The sequence below is a fragment of the Culex pipiens genome, chromosome 2 (genome assembly GCF_016801865.2).
Source record: "Culex pipiens pallens isolate TS chromosome 2, TS_CPP_V2, whole genome shotgun sequence".
Taxonomy (NCBI): domain Eukaryota; kingdom Metazoa; phylum Arthropoda; class Insecta; order Diptera; family Culicidae; genus Culex; species Culex pipiens.
The window spans coordinates 25,284,390-25,303,358 of NC_068938.1; the positions used below are offsets into that span (position 1 = coordinate 25,284,390).

General features: G+C 40.1%; 1 protein-coding gene across 6 annotated transcripts in view; it reads right to left on the minus strand.

The window, feature by feature from the left end:
- Nucleotides 1–113: 113 nt before the first annotated feature.
- LOC120414585 (putative mediator of RNA polymerase II transcription subunit 26) overlaps nt 114–18,969 on the minus strand; it is a 342,770-nt gene continuing 323,914 nt past the window's right edge. For 5 of the 6 annotated variants that reach the window (XM_039575820.2, XM_039575819.2, XM_039575823.2 and 2 more), the window contains 7 exons: nt 8,442–9,053; nt 2,788–2,859; nt 2,282–2,720; nt 2,093–2,217; nt 1,446–2,034; nt 1,233–1,384; nt 114–912 (listed from right to left, as the gene is read on the minus strand). In XM_039575820.2, the coding sequence (XP_039431754.1) occupies nt 736–912; nt 1,233–1,384; nt 1,446–2,034; nt 2,093–2,217; nt 2,282–2,720; nt 2,788–2,859; nt 8,442–9,053 (2,166 nt within the window). In that variant the 3' untranslated portion in view covers nt 114–735. The remainder of the gene's footprint in view (nt 913–1,232; nt 1,385–1,445; nt 2,035–2,092; nt 2,218–2,281; nt 2,721–2,787; nt 2,860–8,441; nt 9,054–18,969) is intronic. The other variant, XM_039575824.2, reaches the window with a different exon arrangement.

The following is an 18,969-nucleotide window of genomic DNA, read 5'->3' on the forward strand; positions in this document are numbered from 1 at the left end:
ACTACGCTGTGTGTGCGGTGAACCACCCTAACGGCATTCGCTGCCTATTTTGCCTCTCTCATATATAAAAATATACGATTTTATTTGTTTTTTTTTTCTCAGTAAAATCTTCAGTACTCTCTCACGCGACTTGCTCTCTGATTGGTTCGCGAATTATTGCTTATCAATATTTGCCGTGTGTGCTTACTATTTTTTTTGTTTCTGCAACGCTACGAATTGATTTGAAATCAAATTATTTTTTAAAGAGTATTTTCGGCGCATTTTGGCCGATTTTTGCTCGCGCGATGAGTATTTGAGTTTGTTGATTTCTAAAGAAATTTTTGTTTTCTCTCCTCTACTGGTTAGTCTTACGGTGTAGGTTTTGTTTTTTCTTAAGCTGTTGCTTTTGTTCACGCATGCTGCTTGTTCTGTTGAGTAGATTATAGGTTTGTAGCTGCGATTAGTAGAAAGTGGTAATAGTTGACTCCCTCTCTCCTTCTCTAGTTTTAAGTTCGAGGCCGGGACGGGCTAAATACGGTGCGCGCTGCTACTCGAGAAAGCTTATTTAGAGAACCATATTTTTGTATGTTTCTGTTACGGGGAAGTAGAGATATTAGAGCTTCAGTTGAGATTCGGTTGATTGTTCTGTTTCTTGGTCGCTTTTTTGCGCTTGCGACGGCGACGACGGCGCCCTCGGCTGGCGCCGGCCACCGCGGCTCTGCCCAGCTAGCTGGCCTGGCCGGTCTTCCGTCGCAGTCAGTGCTGCGACGAGTCGCTGCCCAGCTGGGTCGCCACCAGATTCAGCGGCAGGTTGCACGAGTCGATGTCGTTCTCCGGACCGCTGTCCTCGCCGGCGTCCATGTCCTGGCCGACGCCGCCACCGCCGCTGGCGTCAAAGTTCTGCTGCGTTACCCGCAGGTAGTGCTGGAAGGCCTGAAAAAAATATTTTAAAAGTTGATTAAAATAAAAACATTGAAACTAGCAACACTGCCTCAAAACAGTCCATTCGTATGTTTCAACCCCACTGGGCACTTTGTTTGGCTGTCAGTTTCAAATGCTGTCAGATGCTCAAACGTCAACTTGAATTGCAAAAAGTTTGTTTGAAGTTAACTTTTGGTTACAGTTCTTGAACGAATCTTCACTTTTCTACTTAATTCCGTACATACAATCTTTCACAACCAAGAGAAGTTCCCCAGCACTCTTCCATCAAACAAATAGAAATAAAACTTAAAAAGAAATCCAATTCTACTCACGGGAGGCATCGGGAAGTTGGGTGGCGTCGCCCGGGCCGCATCCCGCAGCGCAATCAGCAGGTTGTGGTTCTGCAGGGCCTGCAGGTCAGCGGCACCCTCCACCACGCCGTTGTCGATCGGTTCCACCGTCGCACCGTCCTGTTTGATGGATTCTGCGGAAAAGAAAGCGAGGTTAGATTTGATTCGAACAAACAACCCCAAGTTGTAACTCACTCCTCCGGGTGGACTTGTCGCCCTTGGGGCGTCGCCGCCGCGTGTGGATCGTGTCCCGTCGCATCGTGTGCGGTCGGTTGACGCCGTGCAGCTTGAAGTACAGCCCGCACGCGTTGCACACCATCTCGCCGCGGATGTTCCGCCGCCAGATGGTGGTCGTGGTGGTGCCGCAGTTGGTGCAGGACATGTCCTTCTGCTGGGAGTTTTGCTGCGAGTTCTGGTTCTGGGGACTTTGCTGCTGCTGCGGGGTTTGCGACTGCTGCGGAGCTGGGACGTTCTTCAGCAGCTGCGGACTGGCGGCGCCACTGTTTGGCTCGATGGTGGTCGTCGGCAGCGGGCTGTCCACCACGGTTTTGGTTCGGAACAGGATGTTGGCACGGTTCAGCTGATTGGGGTGCGAGGAGGCGTCCAGGTTGATCGGACTGCCGCCGCCGCTGCTGTTGGTAACTACCGTTGTGACGCCGGACTTGTTGGTCAACTTTAAGGCTTCCATCGTGGTGTTGGGCGAGTTGCCCTCCACGGGCGTCGTCCGGATCGGACAGGACTGCTTCCGGCGACCCTGGTTGATCGTGCGGTTCGCTTCGGCCTGCTGAAATTAAGAGTCACATTAGTCACAAATCTCTACTCAGTTTTCGAGAGATATTTACCTTCATGAGCGACACTCCGGGCGTTAGCTGAATGGACGGTGAAAACTGAAGGCCAAGTGTTCGTGCGTTGATCATCTTCCGGAGAAGCTGGGTCGCCTCATTTCCGGCGCCATTTACAATCAAATCTAAAAAGAAGGTTAACACCAATTAGTCATCTAAATCAACTCAACTCCTAATCACAAAACTTACTCGTATTATGCGCCAACGCCTGCCACAGCTGCGTCGTGGCCGGATCGGCCCCATCCGCCAACGCGCTAAACTGCTGCCCCAGGTGAATCTGGGCCTGCTGCAGGTGCTGCTGCTCCTCGAGCGAGTTCAAGCTGTCCGGCGTTTCCCGCCCAATGTGGTCCAACTGGCTGTTATGATGGTTGTTGTTATTATTGTTGTTCGACCGCTTAATCTCGTCCGTGGTGCACTCCGAGCCGGCGTCCTGCGACGAAATGTCCATCTGCAGCCGGCCCGAATCGCTGCTGTCGGCGCTGTCACTGTGCTGGCTGGCATGATCATCGACCAGCGTTCCGCCACCCAACTCCATCGCGTCCAGGTTTTCGCGCTTGATGACGTTCTTCTTGACCAGCGTGGTCGCCGGAAGCGTCGGCGACAGGATGTTCGGCTCCACCTTGACGCGCTAGGAAGAAATAAAACCAAAAGTGTCAAAAATTTCCTGCCTATCCTCCATAATTTGGAATTATTACCTTCATCGTGAGGTCCATCTCTTCGCTGCTCGGCGAGCGCTTCAGGTGGTTCTGATGGGCAAAGTCGTGCGGCTGGGGAAGGAAATTGAACTTATAATATCATCTATATTTATTAAATATCTTTTCAATATGTTAAATCACTTGATATTTATACGGTTTTTCGGTAATTTCGAAATAGACTTAATGCTAAAACACCTGATTTTTATATGTGCAAATATTATTAACGATCATCCATTTTTTTGTATTTTGTTTTTGTTTGTTTTGCATTAGTTCAATTCGTTTTTTTTTTCGTTTTCTAAATGTTTATTGTATTTTATTGAAATGACATTCCTAATTTTTCAGCGCTATTTATCACGCAAAGGCTTTGTGCATGGCGATATGAAAACAGTTGGCGTCTCAAAGCGTACATTTCTAAAATTTTTAAAACTTTCATTCAGAGCAGTTTGGGGATTATCTAATTTTTCGATTATATACTTATCAGGCCTAAATAAAATAACTAAAATAAGAAATGATTTGGACTGTCTTGAACTCATAAATTCATATTTCTGTATCTTTATTTTGATGTTGAATTTTTTTCTTTAGTTTTAATAAAACTCCTATTTTAAATAACTAATTACAGAGTAAAATTTTGTTTGATTTTTGATTTTTGCTTTTTAAATTTTCTTAATTTTATGATAAAATTCCTGAGATTTGTTGTCACGTATTTAACATTCAAATTGTTTTGAATTAAAGTTTGAGTTTTTTTTTTTTTTTTAGGAATTTTGTCACGTATTTAACATTCAAATTGTTTTGAATTAAAGTTTGAGTTTTTTTTTCTTTTTAGGAATTTTGACTAGTTTCCGAGTAACTTTTTTTTAATAATTACTGAAATTAATTTTAATAAGGCCGTTGCAAATATTTTTCGAAGTTTATGTCCCTTGCCTCTGACCAATGTCGAGGGGAGTTGGCAGAAAAAAAAAACAATTAAATTACTTGCCATGGATCCAACATTTCAATGCCAAAGTGTTTAACATGCATTGTACATCAGTACAGCTGTTTTATAATCATTAGATTTCCAAAAATCAAAGTTCTGACAAAACATTTTTTTTTGCGTCATCAAATTTTCACAAAATTTCAAAATATTTTTTTAACTGTTTCAATCATGCTCAAAATGATTATCAACGCAGGGAACTGCATTTGAAATTGTTTTCAGTTGATTGCACGTTGAAATTAAATATTGTAGTTTTCTGAAGAAAAAAAATATCTTTTTTGCCCCCTGATTTTTCGAGCCCATATTGAACTTTGGAAAATATTTGCTAGAAAATATAAACTAGTTCAATGTTATGCTATAATAAATAAAATTGATTTATGCAGATTAGACAGGCTTGAAAATATTATGGAATTTGCTTTTTAAATAGTTCATTAATTTCCATATAGGGGAAATTCTCGTATGTTTGGCAGGTTAAGCACTCGCTCCTAACTCCATCAAATTTGCGACTTTTCACTATTTAAACAACTAATTTTGCAAAACTTTTGATAGAAACTTGCTTGCTCATTTCTTATTGAGCTATTTATCACTCGATTTCAGTTGAAAACGCTTTTAATTAGCTTTAATTGAATGTCAAAGTTCTGACCTGCCAACTTTAGAGGCACTCTGGAATTAGATGCTGTTCCCCTATTTGTTGAACTTAAAATTTTATTTTTGCGCTTCTGTTACTTTCCAGTTGTTTTTATAAATTAATTTTTGAAGAACAATTGTTGTTGCCAAGAGCGGAATAATGTTTTTTAATGCAAAACTTTTTGATTTGGGTCATTTTGAGAAAATTTGGATCAAATATTCCAAAAGTGTTCTAAAAAATTGTCAAATCAAAAGTTTTGCACAAACAAACATAAACAAACATAATTCCACTCTTGGCAACAAAAATCGTGCTTCAAAAATTGATTTATAAAAACAACTGCAAAGTAACAGAAGAGCAAAAATAAAATTTAAAGTTTAACAAATATATGGAAATTAATTAACTCTTAAAAAAGCAAATTCCATAATATTTTTAAGCCACTCATTAAATTGCAGGAATTTGTTTTAATGATTTCTTACATTTTCTCTGGAAGTGATAACTTCAGTTACTAGCAGCATTTTGATGTGAAACCTGTTTTAATATTTGTGGTTTTAAAATGTTGTGCCCAGAATTCCTAAATATTTTTTTTTGATATTAATTTTAGTTTATGATATAATAAATATTTTTTTTTTTGCAATCTAATGAGCGGGTTCAAATAATTATGGTTTTATCAATAAGTTCATTGACTTCCATACATTTTTTAAATTGAAAATTTTATGTTTACAGTATTAACGGTTACTTTCCTTGTTTTTTTAATCAATTTTTGACGTTTTTTTTTATTTTTGTTGACAAGAAATCTATTTTTTCAAAAATAATTTGTAGATCTTTTTGATTTAAGAAATTTAGAGAAGAGCTGAATTTATTGGAAAAATACATTTGAATAAAAAAAATGTTTCGAAATGCATTTCGCAGAAATTCAGTTGTTTTGCTATCACAAGTTTTCCAAAAATTTGACGAAAACATAATTTTAAGCTCGAAGCTGCGTTGCCTGACGAGGATGAGCTTGCCGAAGCCCCTCTGGAGGCCTGCTGGAGCCATATGGAAGCAGCCATCAACGCAGCGGCATCGAGCGCCATCGGGTACGTGGACCGGGTTCGACGGAACGGCTGGTTCGACGAGGAATGTCAGGCGATTTGGGACGAGAAGAAAGCAGCGCGGGACAAGTGGCTGCTGCACAACACCCGTGGGAACAAGGAGTCGTACAAACAGTTGCGAAGACAGCAAACCCATCTCTTTCGGGACAAGAAGCGCCGCCTGGAAGAGTTGGAGTGCCAGGACATGGAACAGCTGTATCGCTCCAACGAAACGCGTAAGTTCTACAAGAAACTCAGTCAATCCCGGACTGGCTTCATGCCGCGAGCCGAAATGTGCCGGGATAAGGACGGAGGAATCTTGACGGACGAGCGTGAGGTGATCGAAAGGTGGAAGCAGCACTTCGACGAGCACCTGAACGGCCCAGAGGCGGAGTACCAAGGCGGCGGGGGAAACGACGTCAGCGGTATGGTGGACGGCGAGGACGAGCCAGCACCCACGATGAGGGAGGTTAAGGATGCCATCAAGAAGCTGAAGAACAACAAAGCAGCGGGTAAGGATGGTATCGGTGCTGAACTCATCAAGATGGGCCCGGACAAGCTGGCGGCCTGTCTACACCGGCTGATAGTCAAGGTCTGGGACACAGAACAGCTACCGGAGGAGTGGAAAGAGGGAGTAATATGCCCGATCTACAAGAAGGGGGACAAGTTGGAATGTGAGAACTATCGAGCCATCACTATTCTCAACGCGGCCTACAAAGTGCTGTCTCAGATCATCTTCTGTCGTCTGTCGGAGCGAGCAAAGGATTTCGTTGGGACGTACCAAGCCGGTTTTGTGGAGGGGAAATCGACGACGGACCAAATCTTTTTGCTGCGCCAAATCCTCCAAAAATGTCGCGAGTACCAGATCCCGACGCACCACCTGTTTATCGATTTCAAAGCCGCGTACGACTCGGTCGATCGCGAAGAGCTATGGAAGATCATGTACGAGCACGGCTTTCCCGGGAAGCTGATCAGACTGGTGAAATCGACGATGGACGGGGCGCGGTGCAGCGTGAAGATTTCGGGAGCGATGTCCGACCCGATCGAATCGCGCAAGGGACTGCGACAAGGCGACGGTATCTCCGGCCTCTGTTTCAACATTGGGCTTGAAGGTGTTATGAGGCGGGCGGGCTTCAACATGCGGGGCACGATTATCAACCGATCCAGCCAGTTCATCTGCTATGCCGACGACATGGACATTGTCGGCAGAACGTTCGAGGAGGTGGCCAGGCGGTACACCGAATTGAAGCGGGAAGCGGATAAGGTTGGATTGAAGGTGAATGTGGCGAAGACGAAGTATCTGCTGGCAGGAGGAACCGAGTCCCTTAGGACTCGCATAGGACCGAGCGTGACGATCGACGGCGACGAATTCGAGGTTGTGGAGGAGTTTGTGTACCTCGGATCGTTGGTTACGTCGGACAACAACTGCAGCAGAGAAATTCGGAGGCGCATCATCACCGGTAGTCGTGCCTACTACGGACTCCACAAGACCTTACGGTCTGGTCACCTTTCCCGGCGTACAAAGTGTACCATGTACGAAACGCTGATAAGACCCGTCGTCCTCTACGGGCACGAGACGTGGACGATGCTCGAGGAGGACCTGCAAGCACTTGAAGTTTTCGAGCGACGAGTGCTTAGGACGATCTTTGGCGGCGTGCGTGAGAACACTGTATGGAGGAGAAGGATGAACCACGAGCTGGCGCAACTCTACGGCAAGCCAAGTATTCGGAAGGTCGCCAAGGCTGGCCGAATTCGGTGGGCCGGACACGTCGCGAGAATGCCGGACGCGCTGGATGCGCGCCAACCGAACCAGACAATCAATCCGGTGAAGTTGGTGTTCAATTCGGAGCCGGTTGGAACGCGGCGGAGGGGGGCGCAACGTGCACGGTGGTTGAACCAAGTGGAGGAAGATCTGGAAAGTGTGGGAGTTCCGCAGCGGAATTGGAGAGTAGCAGCCCAGGACCGAGTCCAGTGGCAGCGCATCTGGAGACAGCTCATGACCCGGAGGTTGTACGAGCAGTAAAAGTAAAGTAAAAGTAAGTATAATTTTAAGCAAAAAAAAAACTTTTTGCGGTACTGTTCATCGAAAATTTAAAAAAAATTTAAAAAATGTTTGTAAACGCTGCAGAATGCATTTAAAATTGATTGCAGCCAACAACCTTAACGTTTGTTTAAAAAAATAAATAAATCTTTTTTTGTTAGTTAAAAAAATGCAATTACAAACTTAGATTTTAAATGCAAAATTCAGTTTATTTTACTACCCATGTTCGCATGAGTGTCCCATATGCAAAAACAGCAACCTGAGAAAAACGCATTTGAAGTTTGTCCCATACATAAGGCTACGTGTTAAGTTTTCGCGAAAAAACTGGAATTCCTCCTGATTTCTAGAACAAAGTACTGGATGTTATAGGCTTTTCTGAAAGTGCACACGATTTTGAACCAAACTGCATCAATAACTCAAAAGCGATGAAAATGCATATGGGACATTTATGCGATCAGGGGCAGTTTAGATGCTGCTGAAAAAAATCATTTCAGTATCAAACTTGAAGAATTTTGACGATAAATAAATAAAAATAGGTTGGAATAGTTCAAAAGTTGTACAAGACATTTTGAAACATTTTCTGAAAATATGCACCTTTATTAAAATCTTTTTTAATCGAATTCAATTTGATTGTTAGTTTTTTGCTTATGTCCCTCCTTGCTTTACGACTCCAAAATAAGTCGAAAATAACTTTTGAGTATATTTTGATAGTAAAATTTTGTTTTGCCAGATTGGAACACAAAGACAGTTGCTAAAAAGTTGATCAGTTCACGAAAACTAACTCATTGCTAGAAATGTATATTTAAATTTCACAGAAATATAAAGCGCAAAAAATCAAATGCTTACAAAATTAAAATTACAAAATCTTTAAAATTGTTGAAAACAGTTCAACAATCTTTACAACAATCACAGCAAAAAAAAAAAAAAAAATCTGAATCAACTCACCTTTATCACAGAAGATTTAATACTTTGTAGTTGCGACTGATTGTTGTTGTTGATGGTTTGATACTGTTGATGTTGCTGCTGCTGCTGCTGTTGATGGTGTTGCTGTTGCAACTTTTGCTGTTGCTGCTGCTGCTGTTCGGCGGCAATCAAACTCGGCGACTGCGGGTTCGAGCTGGGCGGCGAGATTATCACTTTTTTGCTAATGTCCATCAACACCGCGGCCGTCTCCAGATGTTCCTGCTGGAGCTGGGTCAGGTTCTTGACCTGGATCAACGGTTGCTGTTTTGGTTGATGCTGCTGCTGCTGCTGCAGGTGTATCGTTTGATGATGAATGATCGTCGGCTGTTGATGGTGTTGCTGTTGTTGCTGCTGCTGCTGTTGGTGACTGATTTTCATGCTCTCAATCGGGATCACAGATACTGAATTTGCGTGCAGGTTCTCGAGATGCGTTTTACTAAGTACTGAGGTAACTGGCTTTGTATGATTGTTATTGTTGCGTAACGCTTGTAACGCTGCTATCGCATCCTGCTCGGCGGACGCTTTCGCGGCTAGCGAGGCAGGTGAGGAGGCGATCAGGTGTTCCAGCTTCTCGGACGACTGCGAGAGGATTTCCTGTTTTTTTTTTTGGTGGAAGGAAGGAGAAGAAAAAAACTCAAATTAGTTTCGAATTACGGGTTGTTGTGTACTGTGATCCAATCTTGGAGATAATTTTGAGCCTTTTGTGGAACGGAGGGCGATAATCCTTCAATCCCCCTCTTTCCTAGTTCACATTATACCCCATGACTAGGCTAATTTAGCTTGACGATAGAGACAATTTTGTTTACGAACAAACTCCTTTCATCGACTCTGCTCCTCAGCAGACTCACACTCCACCAGAATTCCAGGAATGGTTTTTATCATTCAACTTTTGTCTTCCTTCCAAATAAACCAAGACATGGAAAGAGAGACGAAAAAAATCAGATTCAAAATCAAACTCGGTCCTTCGCGAGATAAACATCCATTCATTCAAGTCTTCCTGGTGGCGGAGAAGGAGAGGCTTTGAAAAATAAAATCAAAGAATGAAATAATCGAGTGCCATTCGTCTTTCCGAACCTCCGAAAAACAGCTCTCGAGCAGAACCAAAATAATCAGTAATCAGTGATGCGGATAATTCAATACCGGAGTTCGCTTCCTCCCTCCTTTGTCGAAAATGGGGGACCTTTTTTCCAACTGTATTTTATTCACAAACTTTTTCACTAATCTACATACAAAAGGAAGTTTGGACCGGCCGAGTTTTAAAGTTCAGTCTGAATGACCTAACTTGAGGGGTTCTGCAAGAAGGTGGACTTTTTTACGGCTGAGGGAGAAAAGATTTAAAAATGCTTCCCGAATTAGACTTTTTATGTAGATTGTATTTTTTGTAGTATTTTTCTCAATATTTAATTTTTACATTAATTTTTTTTTATTTTGCATTTGCTAATCTTCAACCTCCAATCATTTTGCAACCAAAAACTAAATCGGGGTGAGATTGATAGGATTTCAATTAATTTTCCAATGTATTTATAACGGTAAGAATTCTCTCAAGATTTATATTTTTCAAACATGTACTGAGCCATTCCAATTTTTAAGTAGACTTTAAGATTAAGAAAAGATGTGTTTTTTCAAATTTTTTAAACTGTTATTTTCAAAATCGAGGTGTGGTTTTCACAAATTTTAGACTAAACGTGTGCAAATTGAATTAACAATTTTTGAAAAAATCACAATTAATGCACACGCGATTAAATATTGTTGAGTTTATTAATTTTTAATTCAATGTTTATAAATTTGAGGTAAAATAAACAAAAAGTTTCCAGATCTAATCTAATCTAATCAGACCCTAGCGCAGCCAATCTTTCGAAGGGATCCTGGAGAGTGCCTTAGGTTAGATGACGCCTAGCACTCTTCTTGTCATTTATTCACATTTTTAGTGCGCCATTGCATCGAAATGCATTGATACATCACAAGCGTAAAAGCGGCCAGGCCTACTGCGTAAAGCCGTATCGCAGAGATGACTCGTAATTGGGTTGAGTTTGAGCACTGAGTGTTCAAACAACAACACAATTCTGAATCGACAGGGGAAGAAGAAGCGTAGGGACACACCAAAAAAAAATTTCCAGATTGATAAAAAAATTAGACAATTTTTGTTGGCATCAAAACAAATTTTGTAGTATGAATAAATTTTCAATTCAATTAATTTTATAAGTAGATAATCAATTCCCAATTCGTATTTCTAATAACCTAATAGAGTTTTGGAGTTCCTTACAACTATGATTTGTGCTACAGTTCTTTCTGATGTACACAGAAAAAAAAATCAATGTAATATTACATCTGGGAAGGGGTACATCTTTTATGTCAGACAAAAGGTATAATTTTACCTCTGAAAATGAGTAATTTTACCACTTTTCTGGTGTAATGTCACTTTTTCTGTCTAAATTGAGGTAAAATTACATCATTAAAGAGGTAATATTCAACCTTCCAAAATTACAGCTTCCAAATTTACATTATTTTTTACTGTGTAATTGGATATTCTAACAATGGATTTTTCAATAGAAGGAAAGCATGAATAAAAGAATCAAAAATTACAAAAAAGCTTGTTCTACTGAGAATGCGTATAAATCTAAAAATCACTATAGCTTGTGAGATCTCTTCTTGTGTCTCGTGATTTCCAGCGATGGCATTCTCTCTTTATTACTCCTTCCCTTTTCTTCGACTCTGCGCTCTCACCGCTGAGTCTCTCAATCTCTCCGAAAACTGCAATGAGAGAAAGCGAGATGGCGATTAGGAGCCGAACACGCATGACGTCCCGTTAAACTGCGTTTGCGAAATTGGTTTTGTGGCGGCTTTTGTGGTAAAACGCTGTTGCGGTAGGATGATCGTGGTAGCGGGAATGAGAGAGGAAAGGAAAATGTCAATCGCGAGTGGGTAAACACGAAAACGTGTTCGGCTATGTTCGGCGCTGAAAGTTTCAATGAGGAGAGAAGAGCAGTTGTATTTGAGGCATGAATATTCAGGCGGGATAATTGTATTTGCTGAGAGCTGATATTTTGATATTTTTACAACCTTGCTAAAGATATTTTGGAATTCTGTTTCAATGGTACTAAAAACTTGTTATTTAGAAACTAATAATTGTTTTAGAGTAAAATTTTCAAAAAAAAAACCGATAGTGTCTGTTTGTTTTATTCAAACTCAGTTTCGTAGATAACTTTGACAGTTTTGTAATAATACTATACATATATAAATGTTTTCATAGTTATATTTAGTAAACTAATACCATTTTTTTAGTTAGTTGTTACTTTGAACACATCTCCACCAAGCTTGCTATTTTCAATTTGCAAAAAAATCTTAATCCTGTCAATGTCACAACGGTTTACGGTAATTGAAAAAGGGTGCAGCAAATAAAATGGGTATTATGACCTTATAAGATATTTCATAATCTTTAGCATAAATAAACTGTTAATATGTTTTAAGATTTTGGTGATAGGTTATTTTTTGTTAAATTTCAAAAACTATGTTTTAAACTTTAATTTTAGTTATTTATGTAGAATTCCATTCAGCTCCTTCCAAAATTGAGTGTCTTGAAACGATTTTCAATTACCCTAATAATAAAAATTAAGCATTTTTTTAATAATGTTATTGTTCTTTTGAAAACGTTTTTGTTCTTAAATTATTGATTTATGTGTGAAAATCTATAAGAGTTTGAGTTGATTTTTTTTTCAGCAATGGTATTTCTCCAAAGATTTACGAAACATACGTTTTTCGAATTTAAGGAATCAGAAATTATTGTTTTCTTTACATTGACTTGCCTAAAAAAATGTTTGAGAGTTCAACATTCGAAACGAAACTTATCTTTAAAAATCACAACCTCAACTCCCACAGCTTGAAAGTCTCCAATCACGATCATGCTCCAAAGCTCCTTCCATCATATCCCACACACATAACCGGTATCTTTCCGCTCAATCACGCCCCGTACATTCCTCAAATCCGTCTGCTCCAATCCAATTCAGAGCGAGAGCGAGTCGAAGAAAAAATCGCTTTTGATCACCACAATTCGTCATAATATTTTTATCATTTCGTCGGTTGGCCCTCTTTTCCACGTACTCGTTTTCGTCCCATTAATAACTCGTCATAATCTGTTCTCATTTCCTAAACCTCTGTTCTTTCCTGATTTTCCTCTCAACCTCGTCCCTCCTCCCTCCTCTCCCTTGGCATATTATCATCATTATCATCCCGCGCTGCTCAAAATGTGTTACACCTCGAAACAGAAAAATAAAAGTGAAACAACTCTCAGAATCCCAACGAGAAGAAAAAAAAACCCGAAACAGAACGAAAATCTCATAAAAGCCGGAGATTTGATTTTTTATTCCGAGCGCGAGCGCGCACCTTCGCCCTCCTAAATCGGCGGCATTTCCTTGGTGGTGGCCGGATTTCGACGTTCCAGGTTTCCCTCTTTTTTTTATTTTTCACGCTTGTGTGATGAATTACCACCCTGCTTGATGGTTTTGGGCGCACCAGAGTTGGAGGAGTTATTTTTTATCGCTTAACAGGAACGCGTTAAAAACGAGGTTGCGTTCTGGAACTCTGGGAAGGATCCGTTGGATTGAGGTGTTCTCTTGGAAATAGGTTTTAATTATTTTTGTGAAATGAAATTTCAAAATAACTTTGCATTTTTTCAATGTTGTAGAATGATTTATATTAAAAACTTGTATTTATTAAAATTAAAGTCAAACAACATAAAATTAGCTGAGAAACGTCCGATTTACAATTTAAAGATGTCCAGAGATTTAAATTTGGACAAAACGACGACGAAACACTGTGTGCATCGTTGAATGAATTCAAAATTAGAACGAACCTGGACCGGCTGCAGTAACCTACATTGCCCACCGGTGCAACATCACTCCCAGCATACTGTCTATAGTGATTTCTAGTGGCAGCAGAGAACATCAAGCCGACCAATGTTTAAAAACACACTACACGTCCTACTAGTCATCCTTCTATCTCTCTCTCCGGTGGTACAGAATGCATTTTTAAACGATGCAAATCCGAGCGGCCAACCCTTGATGGTCCAGAACTACCGACCTTTTTGCAAACACACACACACACACACACACACACACACACACACACACACACACACACACACACACACACACACACACACACACACACACACACACACACACACACACACACACACACACACACACACACACACACACACACACAAAAACCCCGGTGAGATCAAAGTCGGTTAAACGGCGGGCGGGCGCCAAGTTCAAAGGAAAGAAAGTCGATGACGAGAGCCCAGCCTATCGTCGGAAGCCGCCAGCTCCCGTGACTCGGTGGGGGCATCGAGTCACGTCGTCAGCTGATTTGAGCTCACTCTTCTCCGCCGCTCTAACAGAAGTGGGGGATATGGGAGGTGCAATTGCAACTAGTCATCATCATCAGTATCGGAGAGAAGTAGCGAGAACAACGTTGCAGAAAACAAGCATGGATTGAACTCACGAGGACGAGGTAAACAGGCGAGTTTAGGCTAACGATGAGTAACTACACAGTCAACTCAATCGGAATTCAAATCGAATCGTTTACGTATTACGTTTCAGAATTCCGATTGGGTTGACTGTGATTTTAGATATTTAGAAAATTTAATTTTGAGGATTAATTTCACTAAGGAGCAAACCCGAAACAGGATTTTTTCAGGTACTTTTCTACTCGACCCCCTTCGATTTCCATGAAACTTTGTGGACATGCTATCCTAAGGTCATATTAGCTATCTTTGTGTATATGGAGTTAATTTTACTCGAGAATGACATTTGCGATGTTTGCAAGTTATTTATATAATTTTGAATATTTCTGTGCCTCGAAGTCGTTGCATCGTTTAAACTTGTAGGAAATTTGTGTCGCTTTTTGAAAAAAATACAGTGAAATAAAATTCAAACTATTTTATGAGATTGAGATTATTTGATTTTAAGGTTCAAAAGGCTAATTTGAAGGAGAGCACGCGATTTTTTTCATTCAAGCTTTTTGTGGTATTAGCCTAAGATGTTGCAAAAAGCCTCATAAAAAATGCACGATGATAAAAAAATACAAATATCATTCTTTTTAACTATTTTTTTTGAAAGTGGTAAATATCAAAATTTACAATAACTGATCGCAATTTTACATAAATGTCTCCAAATTGAACATTGATCTAAGTTCAATCCTTATGAAGATACAGTTGCTTCAAAAATAAAAATGTTGAAAAAACAGGGGTTTCATAATTTTTTGTGGTTTTTAGCAATTTTTATATGAATGCCTTGGTTTTTAAGTTTCAAAAATATTGTAACCAAAAAGCTCATAATTCGACCCGTATTTTTTTGTTTGGCCGTTAGGGTGACCTACACCGTGGTCTGTGGTCCCAAAATCGATCATTTTCGTCAATTTTCGCAAAAACCACATTTTTTCAAAAAATCATAGCTCCGCACCATTTCAACCGATTCTAGTTGTCTTGGACGCAAATGAAAGGATTAGTTTGCCATTCAAGGAATTTAAGATCCTAAAAAATCAGCCAAACATTTGAAAAAGTCGTACGAAAACTTAAAATGGTGTTTTGACCGTGTCTGGACCAAAGAGCCTATTTCTAAAGATATTTTTGTCTGATTACTCGAAAAATTTCACATCTTCTATCTATATATATAAAAAATTTCGACGGTTTTGTTCGAACGCGAATCAGTTCAATACGGAGCGTCGGATCGAGGTGCTTTTTGTTGCGTTGGGTTCGTATAAGCCCAAGGAAGGTTCTTACGCTAACTAATTGACACTTTGGCCACTCTGGAACCGATTCCGAAGCATCGGCAAATTGTATGGGAAAAGCTGCGTAAAATCAAATTTTGATCATAGGAGGCTGAACAAGGAAAAAGCTAAAGACGTCAACAAACGAAAACAGGAAAAGACGAAGTTTTCTGGGTAAGGCTTGTAACATATAAAAAAATTGGCGATGTCAAACTTTTTTGAAAATAAAAACTGTATTTTTCGACGCGCCACGCGCAAAAACGGAAAAATTACGAAATCAACTTTTTTACTAAAACTGCGATAACTTTAAAATTTCAGCGATGACCGATACATGATTGGATACCAAAAGTTGCGTCTTTAAATTTGAAAATTCTAAAATTTTGAAACCCAAACATGAATAGGTTATCGCTTGAATTTTAATGTTATCGCATTTTTAGTGAAAAATGTTGATTTTTTCTCGTTTTTGTCATTTTCATGTTTCTGCGCGTGGCGCGTTGAAAATCCAGTTTAATTTTCAAAAAATCATACCTCGTAAACTACGGTTTTACATCGCCATTTTTTTATATGTTGTGTGAAATCTTCCAAGGAATCCGATAAAAATATTTCCAGACATAGGCTTTTTGGTCCAGACACGGTCAAAACACCATTTCAAGTTTTCAAACTAATATTTATATTTTTCATTAAAAAGCGTGTATTCGAATATAGCAAGTTAAGCTTCTCAAATTTCCTACAACTTACAAGAATGACAAAAAATATGTTATGTTTTATCATGTGAAAACATGTAAAAAATGTTTGTTTTCATATTTTTTTATTTATGGACGTTAAGACCAGTGTGCTCAATTTTTAATTTTGTTCAGTAAAAATTCAGAAGAAAATTACTTTTGAGGCAACCAAACGTTAAATTAACAATTAAAATTCGAGAAAGTGTGGAGATTTTTTCTGAACTTATCAAACAATTTATTTCAATTTTAGACATTGTGGTTTTGAAAGTTGGGATATAAGTCTCAGAGATATCGGTATTTAAAAACTGAGTACTGTTTGGAGGACAATTAGAAATAATATTTAATTGGCTGTTTCTCAGACGGTTTTATAAGAAATTTCCTGAACTTTTAGAAAACATGGTTTATGGTTTCAGTGGTCATACAAAATGGCATAAGAATATTCAAAAATCTTTATCTTGAGAAGTAATTTTCTGATCGATTTGATGTCTTGGGCAAAGATGTAGGATATGATTAGGACTTTTCAGAAAAATAGGTCCACTGAAAAAATATTCTAGAATATTTGCATTAATTTTTAAATTCTTTAAACGCCTTTTTTATTTAGTCATCCACGAAAGTGTGATTTGTATATGAAATTTAATGCTCTTACCTCTGTTTTTGAATATAAAATGATTTATGCTCCATATATTTAATTAAACGATATTTTTCCATACATATTGAATAACATATTTTGAATTATTTGTTAACTTTTTAACGCTTGCTTCATAATCGATTAGGCTTAGGCTTTAATTAAAACACGCATGTGCTGCTGCTGCGCACACGAATGCCAATTTGTACCGACTGGCTGACCAAAGCGATTTTAATTTCTTCATCAATTTGCGATGCATTTCCGCCTCTCGATACCATAAAACCAACACTTTATAAATCAGCCAAGAATTTCGCTTAACAAGCCCACTCCGCGGCACAGCACGCGTTCGAGGTGCCACTATTTTATATTTTATTATCACTGGCTGCGTGTTTTGAGCCTGTTGGTCGTTTTTTGCCAAACTGCAATAGTTGTAAAAATTTCTGTACATAAATTGAAAAATGCTCGCAAATCGCACCACACGCGCGCGCGGTATGGCACGAATCAATTCTTTCCACCCAGTTTGAACGTAACGTTAGTTGTGAGGGCAGAGAAAGGAGGAGAGAAGCAAACGTTTGGCAGTTACGATCGATAATAAAGCAAATAACAACCCGCGCGTCGACTAGACTCACTTATTGAATGTTTTGCCCAATAATAATCGTGTAATGTTCCCAACCTTCCTCCAGTCCGGGATGACTGGACTCCTTCTCAGAGTCGGAGCTCAGCTCGCTCGCAGCGATCAGTTTCGCAATATTAATGAAAACATATTTACTGCCAATAATATTTGCATTAATTAAATGCTTAATTGCTGTGATTTAGACACGGTTTGAGGCAAAGATCGTTTAACTGTTCTTTGCCGGAGCGAGTGAGTTGAGCAGCGCGGTCGATCACGCACCCTCCTCCCCCAACCCCCAAAGCACTTTTAATATCTCTAACCTGTCAGACCGTTGACGATTACCAGGTGGGCGAGATGAATGGTTATGGCGATAAAGCTGCACCCCTCCCTCTCCTAATCGCGCCGCTGCTTCTAATTGAAACTCTTTGCGTTTGAGATACAAATGAAGTCAACGATTTGAGGAGGAGGTTTCGCTGAACCTATTTGCATAACACGTTCAAGAGTGTGAGAAAAGTCTCCAGGGGTGAGGGCGACACTTCCGGGAATCGACGGCGGCGCTAATCGAGTTACGATTACAGAACTATGACTCACTTTGTTGACACTGAGTTCAGGAATCAGAATTATTCTAAGGAGATTGTGGGGAAATTGAGCATCCATAACACAACTCGGCATTTTTGAGGTTGATGACAGTAAACGCTTCTTTTTCGTTAAGGTATGATAGATTTAAACTCCCTGAACGTGCTCCAATCGACAGCATTGAATTTTAGTAAATTTCCTGCCAATAAATAAAATTTTAAATTTTAGGTAAAAATGGTACGGACATTCAGCAATGTTCAAGCTACTGACATCCATTGTCAGATCTTCTGCAAAAAAAATACGAAAATTATTTCGACATCAAATCACCAACAAAACTTTTGCAAAGGTGAAGAAGATTGTTCGATGATCAATTCGTTGAACCGTTGATAAACCACTAAAATCAACAACTCTCCAGCGCACAAAGAGCTGTAAAAGACTGCCATAACTTGACTCCTGCTGCACCGGAAACGACCCATATTTCAGGCAGAACCCCTGTTCCACCCACGCCAAGTTTTGCGCCCCAACACTTCACGACTTCAACGGCCGAAGCAAGAGAGCTACGAGAGAGATCCTATCGCGCGAAGGACTTTGATTGCGCCTAATCGGTTGTCTCCCACACACCAAGTCCTCACACGGCCTGACTTGCACTATCCACTAATCAGACATATCTCACTTGCATATTCCACATTTGCATTGACTTCGACGTCGTCGTCGTCCCACTTCGGTCCTGCTCCCCCGTTTCGCGGTGAAAACCCCCGTTATCGTTCTCGACGTCTCGTCGCCACACATACAGAGCATTTCCAATCGTGTCTGGTTGTATACCGGGTGCATTACCCGGAATTGCATTCGACTGCAATTGCAACTACTGCGTCTGACGACGACGATGAGGGCCCTCTAGATATAGATGCCGAATGATTCCGGTGCAGCAGGATTGCGAAGCTACGTAGGGTAAGGTGACCCATTTTTGACGTCTTTAGAAGAAAATTTGAACGAATTACGACACATTGGAGTTTAGTGACGTTTCGGCCCACTTGAAGTCTTCCTCAGGGTCACTAACCGCCATCTTTTTTTTAAATTTCGCCAATCGTACCAAAATCGCAGCACCTACTGCCCATTCCATTCCGATATGATGCGGTGTGTCACGCAGCAGCAGTCGGCTCGAATCATTATCACTTTGGTGTGATCGGAAAGAATGGTTGCTAT